Source organism: Chenopodium album, chromosome 21, assembly GCF_948465745.1.
Source record: "Chenopodium album chromosome 21, dcCheAlbu1.1, whole genome shotgun sequence".
Lineage (NCBI taxonomy): Eukaryota > Viridiplantae > Streptophyta > Magnoliopsida > Caryophyllales > Amaranthaceae > Chenopodium > Chenopodium album.
The window spans coordinates 7,852,261-7,872,154 of record NC_137854.1 but is presented as its reverse complement, the minus strand read 5'-3'; the positions used below and the strand labels follow the sequence as shown (position 1 = coordinate 7,872,154).

The window sequence follows — 19,894 nt, the reverse complement described above, 5'->3', positions numbered from 1 at the left end:
GATAAGACGACATTTTAAAAATGATAAGTGTATGAAGACGGTAGCCTATATAATAAAGATAACTAGAGTGATCTAAATTACTAACCAATCAAATAGAATGTTAAATCTGTTTCAACATATTGTAAGATGATTAAACCGTAATTGTGTATCATATGTTGTTTTATAATATATGAGTGTTAGGCCTCCCAGCCTCCCTAATTGGGAGAGCCTCCATTTATTATTTATAATCTGAAATAGGATGTATTCTTATGTTGTGTATATACTCGTATAATGTACTAGAATTACTCTATATTTTGAATTATTTTTGGTTACATATCTACTTATACTGCAAAGCATATAAATTGTTTTTTTGGTAGATAAGAAGAGGATCTTACCAATTCGAAACACCTCATGAGTCAACCCGACTGAAATTAGTGAGCTAGACTATTTGAGAGTTATACGAAGTGTATAATACAAAGTATTTTGAAAATGAATTGTATATACGGATGGATAGAAAAGCACCCTAATAATAATGAAACAAAGTGAGATAAATTATTAACCGATTAATAAAGAATGTAACAATTATTTAAAAAAAAAACCCGAAATAGGAAGTACTCGTATAGTCGTATGTATATACAACGAGCCAGGAATACTTTATGATGATGGATGAGGTCCTTTAATTAAATTCTCTAGCAAATATACTACGGAGAAATAGTTAAATAGTGATAAATCCCAAAGCTAGCTAGTGTGGGTAGAAGAGGGAGAATAGATAGAGAGCATTAAAAGTGAGAAGAGGAGATGTGGATCTCAGGCTGTATAATGACAGTCGTCCACATTGAATGTCAAGGATCCATGACTGGCTAAACTATTTAAACTTGTAAACTCTCTTTCTTGGGAACTTAAAACATCCAAAGGATAACTAGATTATTTCACGTTCACCAAATATTGTCATTAAACTTTATTTCTACATCCGGCTTAATGGATACTGCTTAAGTTATACGCCTTCGTTTCTTAGATGTCTGCCTCATTTTTCTTTTTAGGCCGTCCTTAAAAGATTATCTCATATCTTAAATATCTCTAGGAGGAGGACAACATACTTATTATCACAAAAATTATAACTGAAAGTTAATAAAGTAAAATGGTTTGGAGACAAACAATTAAGAATAGAGGGAGTATACGACTACACGTGCTCATCAATTAGTCAATCTCAATCTTTTTCTTTGTTTGCATTTTTACATAGTTTTTTAATATCAATATTTAAGGCTTTTCAGGCAAAATCTCGCATGAGACAATGATTACATATTAACTTATTATAAGATTAGCATGGGAAGAATTGTTGTTGTATATAGATGGTTTTTAACTCTTTTGGAGTGTCATTTGATAATGTCTGTTAATTAATTACTCTGCAGTATTTGATAAAAGTCCCAAAAGTAACCCTAACTTTTACCTCTATAGAGACACGATAAGTAACAACTTATACCTCATCTAGATAAGTAACGATTTATACCTCACCACCAAAGAGCGGGACTAAGGGCCTGTTTTCATTGATTGAATTCAGTTGAATTGAACTGAACTGAACTGAACTCAGCTGAACTGAACTGAACTGAACTCAGCTGAACTGAACTGAACTGAATATTTTATAAGAGAAGGAAATTAGAAGCTGAACTGAACTGAACTGAATTTCAACGTAAGAGAACATGCCCTAATTCAATTAGGATAGCAAGAACATGGATTTGCAATATGCTAAAGACATAATGTATAATCACAATTTTAAGGTAAATGCGCAATTTTTTTCTCGCCATAAATTTACCTTTTTTTTTTTTTTTTTTTTTTTCTCTCGCCATAAATAAACTTTAAAAGGTACTTTCATGATATGTATTTCAATTTGCCTTGATCATAGACACCTTGGTTTTAATACAACCTTACACTAATCAAATTTAGAGAGCCAAACTTAGATTTCTATAGCAATTTCACTTGTCTGATTAATTGGTTTATACAGTGATCATACACGGTTTTTATATAATTATCTTGAATATTATCAGCAACTCATGAATACAACAACCAAATTGACAAAATTAGGGTCGGTTCTGTTTAGTTTAGTTCTTAATTTCTTTTTCTCATAAAATATTAAGTTTAGTTCAATTCAGCTTAGCTCAGCTTATCAGAACAGACCCTTAATCAACAAATTCATATACTATAAGATACGAAGTATGTCTTTTATATCCAAAATAGAAGCCTTTTTTTCCCTTTAGAAACTTTAGGTTGATTCATTTTCCACATACCATTGCTTTAATGATAAAACTTTTATAAGTTTATCATCTACTTTCGACCTTACCCAAACACCTATCATCAACCACGTTCAATTTCTATTTTCTCAAAGCATAAAATCTAATTGATTCTTGGCAAGTATGGACCAATATTAGTAATCAAAAATGCATTTTTTTTGATATAAAAAGAAAATAAAAATACTTATCTTGTTTTTTTAGAACAAAATATATTATCTTATGTAGGAATGTATGATAATAATTAAATGGTTGAAATAATTTTTTAAAAATGTAATAAAAAGAAAAAGATGAGGCAGAAGTTTATGAGCCTGGGTTGTGAGTAGCTCTGTAGCTGCACAAAAGAAATCTGACACGATTGTTATACGTGCATGAACCATGGTTTTCATCGTAAAAACCAGAAGTTCATTTGATGCAACTTCACTTTCTTAATATTTACTCCATCTTTCATAATTTTTCAGTTTTTGGGACATTTATTACGTTCACAATACTGACCAAAAATAATGACAATTTTTTTAATACTTTGCATTAGTTAAAAAATTAAAATAATGTACTACTAATATTAGACAAAATAGTTATTCTTATGTAAAATATAAGCATTTGACCAACTAATTTGGTCAATCAAAACTTGGGATTAGAGTAGAAACTAGAATTTCATTTCTTAAATGGAAGCTTCTTGTCAGTTTAATGGAGAATGTTAGGGCAGATGAAGTTTTTAATGCGTGATATTAACTTCATCCTTCTGCAGCATTTGGCTTGGGACTTGGGAGAGGAAAGAGGTGTGGCCTTATTATGAAATAGTACAGTTAGGGACCACTGAACGTTGCACCGAGGAATAATCTCCAGACACGATCTGGATGGTTCGATATGCAATACACTTAAGATGTGAGGCTAGTGAGGCCAACTACGTTTCTTCGACTTATGTCTGTAGCAATAGGGGACCCTAAAACGTAACTGGAAGGGTAATGGCGAGATCGAAAAGGGTACATTCAAAGTTTTATAAAAAGATAAAGCTTGAAGATTACAATTAGAAGACAATTATCATGCGGTATTGGAGCTTAATACAACAGTTGTCTAAAATTATTTACCCATGAAAACTGCCATCAAAACTAAAAAAAAAAAAGTTGACTGGATAATCATACAATTTCCATTTACAAAGGTTCTGTGCATAAATATTTGTCCAGATAACAGGAAATTAATGACATTCAAGCCCACCTCCTTCAAGGAGCAGAGTTGTGAGTTTACTCATCTATGCCTCGTCCATTTGGTCCTGCATGTTCAGAGACAGTGGTGAGATGATCAGTTCATAGAGGACCGGAATTTGTACAGCATATGTAAAAATAAACAAACACAAGGTGTTTTATGCAACAGCATACTAAGTGTTACACTCAAAGAAGTAAATGTGAATCCTATAGTATAAACAACTACTTCCATTCCAAAAATATGACAAGACAAATATGTTTCTTAGAAAAGGCTATGGTATAGGGTAATCAAGTAAACAATCGATATTAACTAGGCCAGGGCCAATATGCTTCTTAGAAACAGCTATGGTACAGGGTAATCACGTAAACAAACTATATTAACAAGACCGGGGCAATCATGTTTCTAAGAAAAGGCTATGTATTTCTACAATCAGGCTCAAGTGGTAAGGCAACATGAAGTGAAACTATGATCAAAGTTTATAGTAGCCTGTGTCTAAAACTTTACAGGGGATAACAAGATGATTCCATAATCATCGCCTATAGTGTAATTGCAGGTTGTATTTTTGAAAGGTAATTTTCTATGCATCGGTTGTATCCCCTGCTTCTTCAACAAATTATTGGGCTAGCAAGTTACAACTCTATCTTAGCAGAATAAAAGCAGCAACATGAACAACTACCACCAGAGTTAAGTTAGACATAAAACAACTGTCACGTACCTGCATATCTGATGTCCAAAGAGTGAGATTATCCCGCAATAGTTGCATTATGAGTGTACTGTCTTTGTAGGATTCTTCACCCAAAGTATCAAGCTCAGCAATGGCTTCCTCAAAGGCCTTCACATACAACAAACAATGGTTAAGCCAAAGCATTAAAATATACTTCAGGCCTAATCTGCCAAAAAGGATTTGTTATATAGGATGCCTTCAAAAGTAAAATCATCCACCACTCAATAAGGATCCAAATTAAGTGACATGCATATCTGAAATAATGCAACAATCTAAAAGACAATCCGTGGCCAGCATAAAACAAAACTGAAATCACTTTGTCAAGAATGTGGTGAATACAAATACTAAAACAGTCTAAAACACAATTCTTGTGTAGTGAACTGACAAAGTGATTCCATCTACAAATTGATTCCACCACTCTAAACACAAATTGAACGCTCTACTAGAATATCAAAATTCTGACATTTCTCTAATTAATTTATGATGAAATTTTAAAAAATTGTTGAAAGTAAAGGTGGGGGAAATGATTTTTTTATTTTTATTTTTTTTTTTGCTAATCCCTTCTATTGGAAATGTTTGATCGACGACTTTTATTCGTTTGTTAAGCCCCAAAACCAAAAGTGATAAGGCCATCAACATTCTCTTCTAATTACACTTGACTACTTGAAATGGTACAAATGCATCACCCTCCCCTATTTCTCTCCTTTACTTTCTTCATTACTTGGAAATCACAGAGATTACAGCAGATTCAAGCTGCAAAAATGGAATTTCATTCAAGTCAACTAGCTGCACTGCTGCACATTACTCTTCTGATCAAAAAAGGTTCAAACTTCATCACTGTTGACTTTGCTGGCAATCAAAGTATAGTTAGAATTCGTCCTCCACCCATCCTAATTTATAACCTCCCTCCTATGGTCATGATGTATGAGCCACATTTGGCACCACCAGTCCACCACCATCACATTGGACCAGGTAAACATCAAATCAGATAAATATTTTGGTTGGTCACTGCTTGGTGGCTCATCTTCAAACCGAGTTTGGAAGTTGGTAATGGTGTTGACTATCTCTATTCCCCCCCCCCCCCCCCCTTCTTCTTCCTCTCGCTGGACAGTAATGGCTGGTTATATGGAGTAAAAGGCTGAACTACAGCAAGGAGGAGATGATGGTAACAGTAGATATGGGATTGCAGATTTGTTTTTCAATACCTCTAATAAACAAAATGTGTTTTCAAAGGAGACAAGACGGTAACATTTATTATATTTTAATGGTAAGGACTCTAAGGTTAGGGTCCCTAACTAGACCTCAACCCTCACGATTTTTTTGGTCTAGTATTTGCAGGCACTTGGGAGTTAGGGGGAAGGTAAAGGAATCCCTACCCCCAAGGCCCCAAGCACCCCCTTGGAAAGATTCAAACCACAAACCTCAAGGATTTGAGGTAAGAACCTTACCAGCTGAACCAAGCTCGCAATTAATGGACCAAAAAAACCGTGAGGGTTGAGGTCTAGTTAGAGTCCTCCTTACCATTAAAAAAATAATTAGCCACTAATAATGGTAACTGAAAAGTATTCATCAAAACCAAACAAAAACAAATAGAAATAGCCACTAACAACCTCTACTCCTAAGCGTCATGCTCGCAAATACTAGACAAAAAAAACTAATAGATCAATTGAGTTGAACTAATAGCCACTAACAACCTACACTCCCAAGTGTCATGACCAAAAAAAATTGAGGGTTGAACCAATTGAGTTGATCTAATAGCCACTAACAACCTTTACTCCAAAGTGTCATGCCCGCAAACACAGGACCCAAAAAACTATGAGGGTTCGAGTCTGGTCATAGTCCTCCATACCATTGATAAAACAATGGTAACATAAAATAATTCATCAGAACAAACAATGGTAACATAAAATAATTCATCAGAACCAAACAAAACATAAAAAAATGCAATCAAACTATTGAATTTGATGGCATTATTGTCACTTCATCAATCTCCTTCAAGAAACCCAGATTTAAATAATCTAATTCTAAATACCATGATTGATTAAGAAATTAGTACAATCTTAGTCTCAAGATTTACATCGAGCTATTTCATAAAAGGAGCATTGTCTACTTTACACTATAATTTATTCTTGCCCTACTTCCTTCAGTCCCTTGATTCTAACCAAATAAGTGAAGAACAAGTGAGCAACCTAAGGAAAAGATAATCTATCAATCTGATTCACAGGATGCAAATGAGAAATTGATAAAGGTTAACAGTGTAAATAACAGACTACTATACAATATGATTTCCACAGCAATGCTATTTTGATCACAAAACTGCAGCATACTGATCATACTGGGCTGACGTATTGAGTTGATCTAATAGCCACTAAACATAAAAACATAAAACATAAAAAACATAAATATAAATGTTACCGTCCTTACCATTAAAATATAATAAATGTTACCGTCTTGTCTCCTTTGAAAACACATTTTGTTTATTAGAGGTATTGAAAAACAAATCTGCAATCCCATATCTACTGTTACCATCATCTCCTCCTTGCTGTAGTTCAGCCTTTTACTCCATATAACCAGCCATTACTGTCCAGCGAGAGGAAGAAGAAGGGGGGGGGGGGGGGGGGGAATAGAGATAGTCAACACCATTACCAACTTCGTATTGGTCTCTCTGAGACATGTTAAATTCACTTATAAAGCTTCTGATTGATCTATCAACTACTTAGCATTTTAGCAATACATTACTTACATTAGACATTGCCCAAAGAAAGCTATAAAAGTAACGATGGTTCAGATTTATTCATTTGATATATGGACAGTGACCTAAGAACATGGCACAACCATAAGACCCAACTCACTTAGATTAATACCTTTAGGATCATATATAAGTGGGATAAGGTAATAAGGTTCTAATTTTGAAAAAAGTTCAGCTATTTGAAGCTTGTTGTCATAAGTTCTTCATTTGCTTATCCATCTTCCCAATTAGTCCTCACATCAAATGTTATTTTCTTAGACGGTGTCAGTGCCTCCTTGAAATTAAATAGTAGAAGACGAAGAGAGGAATTATTTTTACTAATTGATAATACTTCCCTGTCCATTAATAAGGGCACTTGTAGTAAAATGTTGATATTTACATTTTAAACAAAAAATAAGGGCTTTAGCAAATTATTTTCTGAGGCATAACTGGTTCTCCTCTGGTTATCAAGTCAAAAATCAAACCAAGGGTATAGAATGGATGGTTCCCAAACCCTCTACCTAAAAACAAGGGTTTGTTTGACAAGCTACACTAAAATTGCAACTATTGCACCAATGCACCTCACAAAAAGAATGACAGGGCATTCAAATATAAGTGACATGAGAAACTCTAAATTACTCGAGCCACTCGAAGCAAGATTGGCAACTCACAGCTAAGAAAAATTCTTTTTCTAAATAAAAATTCTGATGATTATTGTCACTTCATCAATCTCCTTCAAGAAACCCAGATTTAAATAATCTAATTCTAAATACCATGATTGATTAAGAAATTAGTACAATCTTAGTCTCAAGATTTACATCGAGCTATTTCATAAAAGGAGCATTGTCTACTTTACACTATAATTTATTCTTGCCCTACTTCCTTCAGTCCCTTGATTCTAACCAAATAAGTGAAGAACAAGTGAGCAACCTAAGGAAAAGATAATCTATCAATCTGATTCACAGGATGCAAATGAGAAATTGATAAAGGTTAACAGTGTAAATAACAGACTACTATACAATATGATTTCCACAGCAATGCTATTTTGATCACAAAACTGCAGCATACTGATCATACTGGGCTGACGTATTGCTACAACTACTAACAACACAAATGGAATATTTGAGCCTGATACATAGAGAATATTCCCCATTTTACCAACAATGGCTCAACATAACAGCCACTTACACAGTTACACTTGGTAAACAAGCTCAAGTCAGAAATATGTATTCCTGAGTACCACTAACCCTCTCCCCTCAAGGCCTCAAATACATGAGTGAGGAAAAAAAAAAACTCAAGAGTTCCATTTTTAAAGTCCAAGTAGTCCTTTCATATCAAACGGCAAGGATCATTCCTATCAAGAACCAGACCAAAACAGCCACAAACTAATAGAAGCCCTTTAGCAAAACACACGTACTACATTGGTTTTCCAAATATAAATGTTGTATAGGAATATAAAATCATAAAAAAGGATATGAAAGTAGAGCTATAAAAGCAAGTAAAAGGAAAAAAGAAATTAAGAAAAGCAGAAAGAAAAAGAAACTAAAATTTAAAAAGTTAGTAATGGACCAAAAAGACATTGCTACAGCAATGCTGCAAGGGAAGCTCCCTATGAAGATTTAGATACAGAAAATTTTAAGTAGAGACTGATGGTAAACACCCAGACACTTTTTAAGCACTGTCTAAGACCAATTCTTGTTAAGACTTTCATTTGGTTGGTTTTCAAGAAGAAAAAGAAAAAGAAATACTTCATCTCAGACACAGGTCCCTCTGCGTAGATTTTGACATTTATAATAGAAATTGATTTACAAACATACCTGTTTTGCCAAACTACAAGCCTTTTCTGCTGAATTAAGTATCTCAAAGTAGAACACAGAGAAATTCAGTGCCAACCCCAATCTGATCGGATGTGTTGGAGCAAGATCAGCCAGTGCAATATCCTATCCAACAAAATGCAGACAAAGAACAATGAGAGTTAGATACATAAAATGGTGATTGGTAAAATCCATAGCTAGTTATTTTATATCATAAACAACTTTTTTCTGTCAGAACTCAGAAGACTTTGACATGACAGCTGCAAGATGATTAAAAATAAAATAAAAATCATTACGTCTCTTGGCTATATTGTTTCACCTCAAGTACCAAGTTACCAACTGTGGCACTGCCTAAATTTCCAAAACATTATTTGGACCAAAGTCAAGCAAATTTTTTATTTAACATATCCATATATCCGTTGCCAATAATAGTAGTCAGTTATGTACTTATGTGTGTGTGACTGACTATTAGTAACACAGAAAACCATCCAAGATTCTCATTTTGTATATAAAGGGATGCAAATAACCTATTGATTAATAAATATTCCAACCTTCCCCTAAATATATCACACTCGACTTTAGTGGCCACCTTATTCAGCTTTGACTGTTTTTTTTAACCAATACACAATTGTAAAATTACTGTATAAAATTATAACCAAATTAAACTTTGTCATAGACTACCTTATATCCATATCACAACTCAAAAATACATATTTTGACAACTTTGTGGCCAAAGTTAGAGCTCTGACTAGCAGACTAGGAGAGTCAAATGTGGCATATTTTTTTCAAATAACCAGTTTTTTGTGCCCAAAAAAGGGGTTCCTTGATTCCATTATCATAGAAGCATTGGATTACAAGTAAAAAAATAGAGATATACTCCGTAATAATTTACACCAGTCAGATTTTTTTTATTTTTTTTTTAAATTATTCTCATGCTTTCTCCTAATATTACAAATTCCACTAACTGATCAAAGTTGTACTAACTACTAAGGAGTAAGGAGGGAGCATTATTATAGTTGAAGGAACTGGAATTGAATGAAATGTTGAAATGAGTGACAGAGTGAGGGATGGGGTAGTAAAAGGCCAGTACTTATATGCTATATGAATAGTTGGGTGTCAGAATGAGAGACGAAGGAAAATGATGTAACATAATGTGCTATGGAGAGGGTAACGGATGAGTGGAATCAATTACACTCGAGTAAAGAAAATTATAACTTATAGTGTAAACACTTTAGTGGTCCCATTTCCAGCCAGCCATAAACTCCATCACACCAAACATGCTCTAAGAATATAACATATGCAATGCAAAGGCCACACTAATGGGAGGCAAACTATAGCCAAAAGCAACTCGATATCACGTGGAGGTATATAAAGGGGCTAAAGTTTGTAATTATATATAACATATACATGACTCGTTTGGTGCCAGGCGGAAAATGTAGTGATGAGTCTGATGACCATTATTTATATGAATAGTTCGGTATTACAAATTTACAGGAATGGAATAGAAAGAGAGGGAAGGAAAACTGAAGTGGATAACATAATGCTATCCCATATTGAAAATGGAACAGATGAGTGGAGTCAATTACCTCCAAGTAAAGGAAGTTGTTACTATACCCCCTCAAATCAAACTCAAGTAACTTATAACGCAAATACTTTAGTGGTCCCATAAAATCCATCATACCAAACAGGCTTCAAGAATATAACATAAATGATGCATAGGCCATGCCAATGAGAACAAACTACATCCAAAAGCAGCTCGATATTTTGTGGGGGAAGATTGAGGGGCTAAAGTTCATACTTTTTACGACATATACAGGTCTAGATTATTGGCATCAGACCAAAAAGAACATGATATAATGACATATGACGGCGGTCTACACTTGTGCATATTACTGTACTATGGTATTGGAAAACTGAAAATGGCTAGCAATCAGTAGTACGAAACACAATACAGAATTACTGCCTTAAGCTTTGAAAATCTCCAAACTAAACATGGTGATCCTATCAATAACCTAAACAAGATACTTTCGATCCAATCTTATAAATGAATCTACTAAAACACCAAACAATATCAGTAAATCAACTCACTAAATTAACTCAATTCACTCCAATTGATTACCATAACATCAACAAAAGCTTCAAGAGCAACTTAACACTCCGATTAACCGCGATTTAATAATTATCCACCAAATTTTACAAATTTAACATTAACAAAACTTAATTAAATATAATATAATTACACTTCATAAATAATTCTCAGAAACCCCCAATTTTTTTTTACTCAAAAACCTAAAATTCAAAATTTCAATTCAAACTAGCAAAATTAAACAATTAACAAATCAAATTCAAGCTTAAGAGCAATTAAGAAGTAAACCTGAGCAGCCTTATAAGCAACCATAGTTTCTTCAGCAGCTTTCTTCCTCTCATCACCAGACAAAAACTCAGCCAAATAACGATGATAATCCCCCTTCATCTTCAAATAAAATACCTTAGATTCCGTGGCAGTAGCCGACGGAATCAGATGATTATCCAACAACTTAAAAATGGAAGCACAAACATCGGACAACTCCGATTCAACTTTACATCGATAAGATTTAACAAGAGGAACATGATCATCATTCCGACGACTCTCCTCCTTCTGCTCAATCGACGAGACGATTCTCCAAGCAGCGCGAAGAGATCCGATGACGTTCTTGTAAGCGACGGAGAGAAGGTTACGCTCTTCGACGGTGAGTTCGACATCGGCGGAGGAGGTGACGAGATTATCCATGAAAGTGACCATTTCTTCGTAGCGTTCGGCTTGTTCGGCGAGTTTGGCGAGGTAGAGGGATTGATCGCGGGTTAGGGATTGGGGAGGAGGGGGAGTGGGAGTTGGTGTGGCCGCCATTGATGATAGCTTGAGTTGAGAGAGTGAAGGAGGAGAGAGAAAATGGAGTGTGATGTGAAAAAAGTTGGGGGGTTTTTGGTGGAGTGAAGGGAGGAGGAGTTTTTATAGGATAAGAATGAAATGTGAGTGTGAGTATGAATGTATGATGACCAGAGTGGATGGGTTGGGGGTGGGACCGGTGTTTGTTTGCTTTTACGTGGATAATTGGTGAGGAATTTTTTAAGTGTTTTGACTTACTCTCGGTTTGATTTTGCGTGGACTTACTCTCCATTGGATATGACTGTTTTTTTTTAACAATGAGTATGTTTTTGAGTAAAAGGCTAGGGGTACACAAAGTGTACAAGATTCTTTTTGTACCCCACCAATTAAAAAACGTCAAGTCAACAATGTATTTATGGAAACAAAAAAAAGAAGAGGGAAGGGAAAAAAAGAAGAGGGAAATTTGGGCGGTACAATTTTCATGTTGGGCGCCAAACTGATGAAGGTGGGAGGGAAAAATTTGTGTGGGCGGCAACAATTAATGACTCGATTATTGGGCAATGCACCATTAATTTCCAGAGTAAGCAAAGAAATTTCCCTTCTGTTGCCCCATGAATTCATCTTTTCCCCCAAATTTCGTTGGCGAAGAAGACAACCCATTTGATTTAGGGAACGAATTGTGAAGCAATTATTCAAGTTTTCGATTCAATTTTGTCAATCAATTACAAGTATTTGCAGGTAATCTTGATAGCTGTAGGATTATTTCGTTTAAAATTCCTAATTTGATTTTTATGATAAATTAGGGTTTATATTGTATGAATTCTGAGTAAATGATTTTTGGGTTAAAATTAGTATTATGTAAAGATTAAATTGAAAGGGTAGAGCTTTTCGAGTAATACATTGATATCTATGTTGTGTTTGGTTTTGTTTGTTTTTATAAGTGTTGTTTGTGAGGGTTGAATATAATTGAAGGTGTGTTGCTGGGTATAATTGTAATGGAATCAGTTTTTATGTAAAATCGAGGTTTGTATTGGTGTTAATAATAATTTTTTTATTTATAGGATCAGTTTGTTATTCGTGGGGTCATATAGTTAATATAAAAACGTCAAGTCAGCAATGTATTTATGGAAACAAAAAAAAGAAGAGGGAAGGGAAAAAAAGAAGAGGGAAATTTGGGCGGTACAATTTTCATGTTGGGCGCCAAACTGATGAAGGTGGGAGGGAAAAATTTGTGTGGGCGGCAACAATTAATGACTCGATTATTGGGTAATGCACCATTAATTTCCAGAGTAAGCAAAGAAATTTCCCTTCTGTTGCCCCATGAATTCATCTTTTCCCCCAAATTTCGTTGGCGAAGAAGACAACCCATTTGATTTAGGGAACGAATTGTGAAGCAATTATTCAAGTTTTCGATTCAATTTCGTCAATCAATTACAAGTATTTGCAGGTAATCTTGATAGCTGTAGGATTATTTCGTTTAAAATTCCTAATTTGATTTTTATGATAAATTAGGGTTTATATTGTATGAATTCTGAGTAAATGATTTTTGGGTTAAAATTAGTATTATGTAAAGATTAAATTGAAAGGGTAGAGCTTTTCGAGTAATACATTGATATCTATGTTGTGTTTGGTTTTGTTTGTTTTTATAAGTGTTGTTTGTGAGGGTTGAATATAATTGAAGGTGTGTTGCTGGGTATAATTGTAATGGAATCAGTTTTTATGTAAAATCGAGGTTTGTATTGGTGTTAATAATAATTTTTTTATTTATAGGATCAGTTTGTTATTCGTGGGGTCATATAGTCAATATAAAAACAAAATATTAATTTGCAGTATCATTTTATATTTTGTAGCATATAAAATAATACTGCTGTGTGTTTGACAGTGTGGCAGTGTAATGGAAAGTGAAACGGGGCCTCTCGTTTGAACATTGATCTGAATGTAGTGATAAACGACGTGGTTAGTTCTATCGGAGATGTAGAATCAAACGATGTAACTGTTAATATTGGGGAACTTCCATTCGATCTTAATGAAGATGTTGAGATTAATAGCATTGGCACTGAGGAGGTAGATGTGGAGGCTAAGATTTTATTAAAAGAAGAATGATTCTTTAAAATAGAAAATGTTTTTATGGGACATAAAATAATTTTAAACTAAATAACAGATATACGTAAAACATTGTTTCATTCACTAAATTTTATGTTATTCTGATATTTTAAAATTAGATATGATTCTGTAAAGTTAAAAATAATTAAAACCAGAAAAAAAAAATCAATTTATGCCATCACAGTGTTCGAACAGTGGTTTGATGTATGCACAAGCAGCTTTCGAAGTTAACCATTGGACTAAGGGGTATCAGCACGTTCATTTTGTGGGAAAAAAACTATATATTACATTGTTTGTAAAACCATCCCACAACATCGTTCTCTTGGAGTCGAATCAAATTCCGGATAGTGCTCTTTTGGGTGAATTGCAAAACCTAAACTTTAACCAATTTTGCACCTAATATTTCTAATTCTGATGGAAGTCTAAATGAACATTAAAATGGAAGTCTCATGAACTAAAGGCTGCTGCTAGGTCTGTACACCGGTCCAAAACCGGACCGGACCTGGACCTGAATCAGCCAATTTTGAGGACGGGGGACCTGACCTGATTCAGCAGGTCCGGGTCAGGTCCAGACCTGAGAAATCAGGTCCGGGTCAGATCTAGACCTAAACAGACCTGTTTTGTGTGTGTGTTTTTTTTTTTTTTTTAAAGAAAATAAATAACATGTTGGACCTGTTTATAGACCTGTTTATGGACCTGTTTACAGAAAATCCGAAAATATCAATAACAAAACTTACATAAAATCTATAAGTCTCAAATATAACAAATAATTCATTAAATTACATAAAGTCTCTAAGTCTCAAATACTAGAAATACATAAATTATCCAAAGACAACTTGAATTTTGGCGAGTTGCTTTCCCTTTGATTGCGTGATTCACACTAATGAGTCCACGAAAACAACTTCATCGTCTCCATCGTTAGATACATCATGTTGCACCTCTAAATAAAAAAAACAATATAGAATATATTAATTAATGAATGATAACAATGAAATAATAAATTTGGTGTAACAAAATTACAATTACATAAAATTAATACTACCTTTCTCCATTTCTTCTAACTCTTTCAAATTTTCTTCCACATCAACAATTGACTCTCTCTTAGCTCTAAGCCAATCTTGTGTGCAAAGTAGCGCTTGAACCATCTTCAATACAAAAGTATTACTTAAGTATGTATAAACAAAGTCATATTTAGATATAATTAACTTGATTTCATAAAATAAAAAAGATAAAGACGCATTACCTTAGGAGTTAAAGAACTCCGAAATGGATCAAGAGTACGACCTCCCGTACTAAAAGCGGATTCCGATGCAACAGTGGACAATGGAATGGCTAGTATGTCACGTGCCATGCGATTAAGAATCGGATAACGCTCACCATTCTTACCCCACCAAGTCAATGTATCTTGTTCTTCCTCCTCCGGCCCTAATTGATCATTTAAGAACCTATCCAACTCACTTATCGCATATCCACTTGTCCCCTTCATTCTTTTTGCCTTTTCTTTTAGGTTTTTCATATAATCATCAAATCGCACTTTTCTACTATTATCAACATCCATTGCCATATTATCTCCAGATTGGGTACTTTGAGGAATATTAGAAGCATACATTTTTCTATATTCCTCAAATAAAGTGCAAGTGAACTCCTTCACATCATTAGCAAGTTTCATACCTTTTTCCTTTCCATGCATATCAATTAGTGTCAATTCTACAATAACCAACTTAGAGTGAGGGTCGAGAAGAAGAGCAACATAAATGAACTTGTTCATTTTATCCACATTCCCCTAATACTTATCAAACTTTTTTTTCATTGCAATAGCCATAGCTTGAAAATTCAAATCCTCACTTTGTTCCCAACTATTCAACATATCATACATAGAAGCAATTTCACCTAAACCTTTATTAGCTGTCACATAATGGGAACCAGAAACACGTTTAGTCAACACATAAAACCCTTCTAAAAACAAAACCAACCTCTCCACTTTTTTCCAATCTTCGGGTTCAGGAGGCCTTTCATTGTCCTTCAAATCCTCTCCATCAGGAAGAGATAACCCACTAAAAACACGTTGAAACTTCAAAGCCGTTTCCAACATTATGTATGTAGAGTTCCAACGAGTGGGAACATCAAAGGATAAAGAAGACTTAGAATCTATGTTTGATTTTTGCACAAGATCTTTGAATCTAAGTAATCTAGCAGGGGAATTCTTAACAAATTTCACAGCATTTCGAACTCTATCAATGCACACACCATGCTCTCTAATACCATCCCACACAATTAAATTAATAATATGAGCAATGCATCTAATATGAAGATTTTTTCCATCATTGATACATCCTGTTCTTCTAACCATTCTACTCAAGTGTGCACAAGCAACATCATTTGAAGAAGCATTATCAACAGTGACAGTAAAAAGTTTATCATCAATACCCCAATACTCTAAACATGCTTCAACTGCTTTTCCAATAGCCTCTCCTTTATGACTAGAAATTGGACAAAAATTTATAATTTTTTTATGCAATTTCCAATCATGATCAATGAAATGAGCGGTAAGACACATATAATTGATTCTTTGTATTGAAGTCCAAGTATCAGTGGTCACAGAAATTCTTTGACATGTCTTAAACATTTCCCTCAATTTATCTTTTTCACTATAATACAACTTTAAACAATCACGAGCAATGGTAACACGAGATGGAATGTGAAATTGTGGACATGCAACTTGCACAAAATGCCTAAAACCAGGTTTTTTCACATGCTTAAATGGTAACTCATCAACAATAATCATGTGAATCAATGCCTCTCTAACATCATTCAAGTTAATATTCCTACTCCCACACTTCAATTCACCAGCACTCTCATGTTCTTGATCAAAATACAATTTAGTTTGCTTTTTTTTGCCCTTTTCTTTTTCTATATTGATAGGATTACCAAGACATGATTCAGCATGATTTTTAACATTTTTTGAACCATTAAGATTACCATCAGCAGCAAAAGTTTTAGTACAAAACTTACATTCAGCTCGTAGTTTTCCATTCTCAACATACTCTAAGTAATATTTCCAATACTCAGCTTTCCTCTTACTTTTTCTGTTCCATATGTATTCCCGCCCCGCTTTTAACTTCTTATCTGGAGGCAAAGTAGATTGCAATTCTTCCATATCCTTTTCAATCTTTTGGATTGAGAGCTCTCCATCTTCAATATAATTATACACAATATAAGTAATTTTTAAGTAACAATTATAAACACATAACATTTTATAAAAAAATGTGAGAACAACTTACATTGCAAGAGTAAGAATCCGTGGTTCTTGTTGATCCTAAACATATAAAACGATAGAAATCAATTACAATTCAAATTGAATTCACAAAATAAAAAAAATACATGCAAATATACAATACACCAGCAAGGCAGCAAGGCAGCAAATTCTACAATATGAACTAAAATCGAAAGAAACAGATTTTAAACAAATTTATCAATCTACTTTAAACAGATTTATCAATCTTTTTTGATTTATCAATCTTTTAGACAGATTTATCAATCTACCCCCATGTCCCCCAGATTAGATAAGTATTTAAGGGTAACACAGTACACAGATACAGCAGAATAGCAGATTATGCATAAGTGTTATGAAATACATAAATCTGTACAATCATGAATTCGAAAAAAATGAATTCGAAAAAAATGAATCAAAAACAGAACTAAAAAAACCTCAAAAAAAATCATGAATTCAAAAAACTACAAAACATAACTTACAAACATGCAAACATCATACAATCTTTATAAGCAATACCAAATCAGAATTATAAACCCAGGAAATCAGAATACCAAATCAGAATTATAAACCCAGAATTATAAGCAATACAATCTTTATAAGCAATACCAAATATAATTAGATTTAATTTTAAAAAAAAAAAAGAACTTACAATTCACACCGTTTTCGTGCAGATGCAGGGTGTAGTCGTTGAAGACTCGCAGCCTCGCAGGTGATGCAGCGTGTAGTCGCTGCTGGTCTGGTGGGCGGTGGCGACTGCCGACTGGTGTCTGGGCGCCTGGGCGGTGGTCTGGAGGGAGTGGGTGTTGGTGTGGTGTCGGCTGAGAGAGAGAGAGTGAGTGAGGAGTGAGTTAGGGTTAGTGGGTTTACAAAAATGCAACTGACTTCTTTTGAAATTTGGGATTTTTTTTTTTTTTTTATTTAATAAAAAAACGCATTTTTACGGGTTTCAGGTCCAGACCTGAAAACCCCGGGTTTGGACCTGATCCGGACCGGGACCGGAAACCTTGATTTTCAAGGACCGGGACCGGACCTAAATCTACAGGTCCGGGTCAGGTCCGGTCCCAACAGGTCCGGGTCAGGTCGGTTTTCAGGTCCGGTCCTGTTCATGTACACCCCTAGCTGCTGCTGCAGTAAAACCATCCCACAACATCGTTCTCTTGTGGATGTTCGCAAAAAGCCTCGTGAACTAAAGGCTGCTGCTGTTTGTAATGTTCACGGCCTTCGCAAATTAACCGACTACAAAATCGCACCGCCATTGTTAACAAATTAGTTTCACGCCATTGTTAATGATGAAATTAGTTTCACACCATTGTTAACAAGTTAGTTTCACGCCATTGTTAACGATGAAATTAGTTTCTGCCATTGTTATCAAACTCCCATACTCTTTAACCAATTTTTGTATATTGTTCTTCATGAGTTAATTGTACCCAGATACATTAGAGGGGAAAATAGAGGAGAGAGAAAAAATTTTAGGAGAGAGAAAAAAAATGAGGTAAAAAAATCTGATTTTTTTTTTTTGGGACTATATACTACATTCATTTGGGTAGGTGAAAGGATAGAAAGATTTGAAATTCAAAAGTTGAAAATTTGAAAAACAAGTTTGAATTTCAAATGAAATTGAAGTTGCCCCACATATAAGGAATATTTCCATTCAACCAATAGGAAACTTGTGTACAAGATTCCTTTTGTACACCATGTGTACCTTAAATTGCTCCTCCCTGTTTTTGAGGTTTTCTATTTGTTTGGACTTTGGAGCATCATAGTACAACCTAGGATGCATGGACACTTCATCCAACTGCCGTGTCTGTGTCGGACATTGTGTCAGACACCGATATCCGTGGGACACATGACGACACGTCTGGACCGTATTTGACTAATGATATAGGTTGTTTAACTTTTTTATTGAGAAATTTTAAGTAGAGTAAGATAAATAAGGTAATTGTTAAATAATATGGGTGACTTTATATTGTTAATATGATACTATATAATCTTATGAGAGGACAAAATGACAAATATTTGGTCAAATTCTTTTTTTAAAGTATATTTTATGAATTTTAACATCCCGTACTCGTGTCCCTTATTTAGAGATAGACGTTTTTCCGTATCCGTTTCGTATTCATATCCGTGTCCGTACTCGTTCTTGTGCAACCTAGAGTACAACACTTGGCATTTGGAAGTTTGACTAAATGCTAGCACACCATTGACTATTGGTTGAGATGCAGATGTTGTTGGAGTTGGTAATGCAACCGGAGATATTTATTCTCATTTGGTTGTAGACTCGTTTCGCAACAATTGATACATGGTCGTGTGTCTAATAGTACACGACCGTGTGATAGCTCTTGCATATAAACCCGACTACACGGCCGTGAAGGAATTATGTCTTCGATAAGTGCAATTACTAGATATATCAAGGATCACTATTATGGAGATAATAAGTTCATTCTATAGGGTCGTCAATATCTGGTGCTAGATATGATAATTGATCTTTGGGTTGGTTAAATAGCCCAAAGCCTTATAGAATGGATCCTATAAGGTCACACAACAAGGGTATTGGGTTAAGCAAGTAAGAGGCCCATTAATGGGCCTCATGAGCAATTAACTAATCATGAATTGGATTGGGCTAGCATGGTTAGATTGGAATTAGGTTTTGGGCTTTTGACATGGGCTCTTATTTAGAGATGAGATCTATAAATAAGATCCATGCCTAGGGTTTGTAAGAAGCAGTCATAATTCACACACAGTGAATTTTGACATCAAGGCAACCAATCTCAAAACCCTAATCCTCTCTCCAACTCACGGCCCTCATCCTCCCCTCACGACCGTACGGCCGGCCACCCCTTGGTGGCGCGTGTGGTGGTTATCGTGGTGGTTCTTGGTTAGTATGTCTCTCCTCTCCGTTGAAGGTTGATTGAAGCGTTCAG

At 34.6% G+C, this 19,894-nt stretch overlaps 1 protein-coding gene across 1 annotated transcript; it reads right to left on the bottom strand.

Moving 5' to 3' along the window:
- Positions 1 to 3,227: 3,227 nt before the first annotated feature.
- Positions 3,228 to 11,718, bottom strand: LOC145601084 (14-3-3-like protein G-BOX factor 14 kappa). Its single transcript, XM_081657014.1, has 4 exons — positions 11,105 to 11,718; positions 8,734 to 8,856; positions 4,180 to 4,296; positions 3,228 to 3,531 (listed from the first exon to the last, which is right to left on the bottom strand). The coding sequence occupies exons 1-4, from the start codon at positions 11,615 to 11,617 to the stop codon at positions 3,511 to 3,513; spliced, it is 774 nt and encodes a 257-aa protein (XP_081513140.1). The 5' UTR covers positions 11,618 to 11,718; the 3' UTR covers positions 3,228 to 3,510.
- Between the last annotated feature and the right edge of the window lie 8,176 nt (positions 11,719 to 19,894).

Coding starts and splice junctions, on each gene's coding strand:
- LOC145601084 (XM_081657014.1), bottom strand. CDS start 11,617: ATGGCGGCCACACCAACTCCCACTCCCCCTCCTCCCCAATCCCTAACC. Junction 8,857..11,104: donor TTGCTTATAAGGCTGCTCAG/GTTTACTTCTTA, acceptor TTTGTTGGATAG/GATATTGCACTGGCTGATCT. Junction 3,532..4,179: donor TTTGGACATCAGATATGCAG/GTACGTGACAGT, acceptor CTGAACATGCAG/GACCAAATGGACGAGGCATA.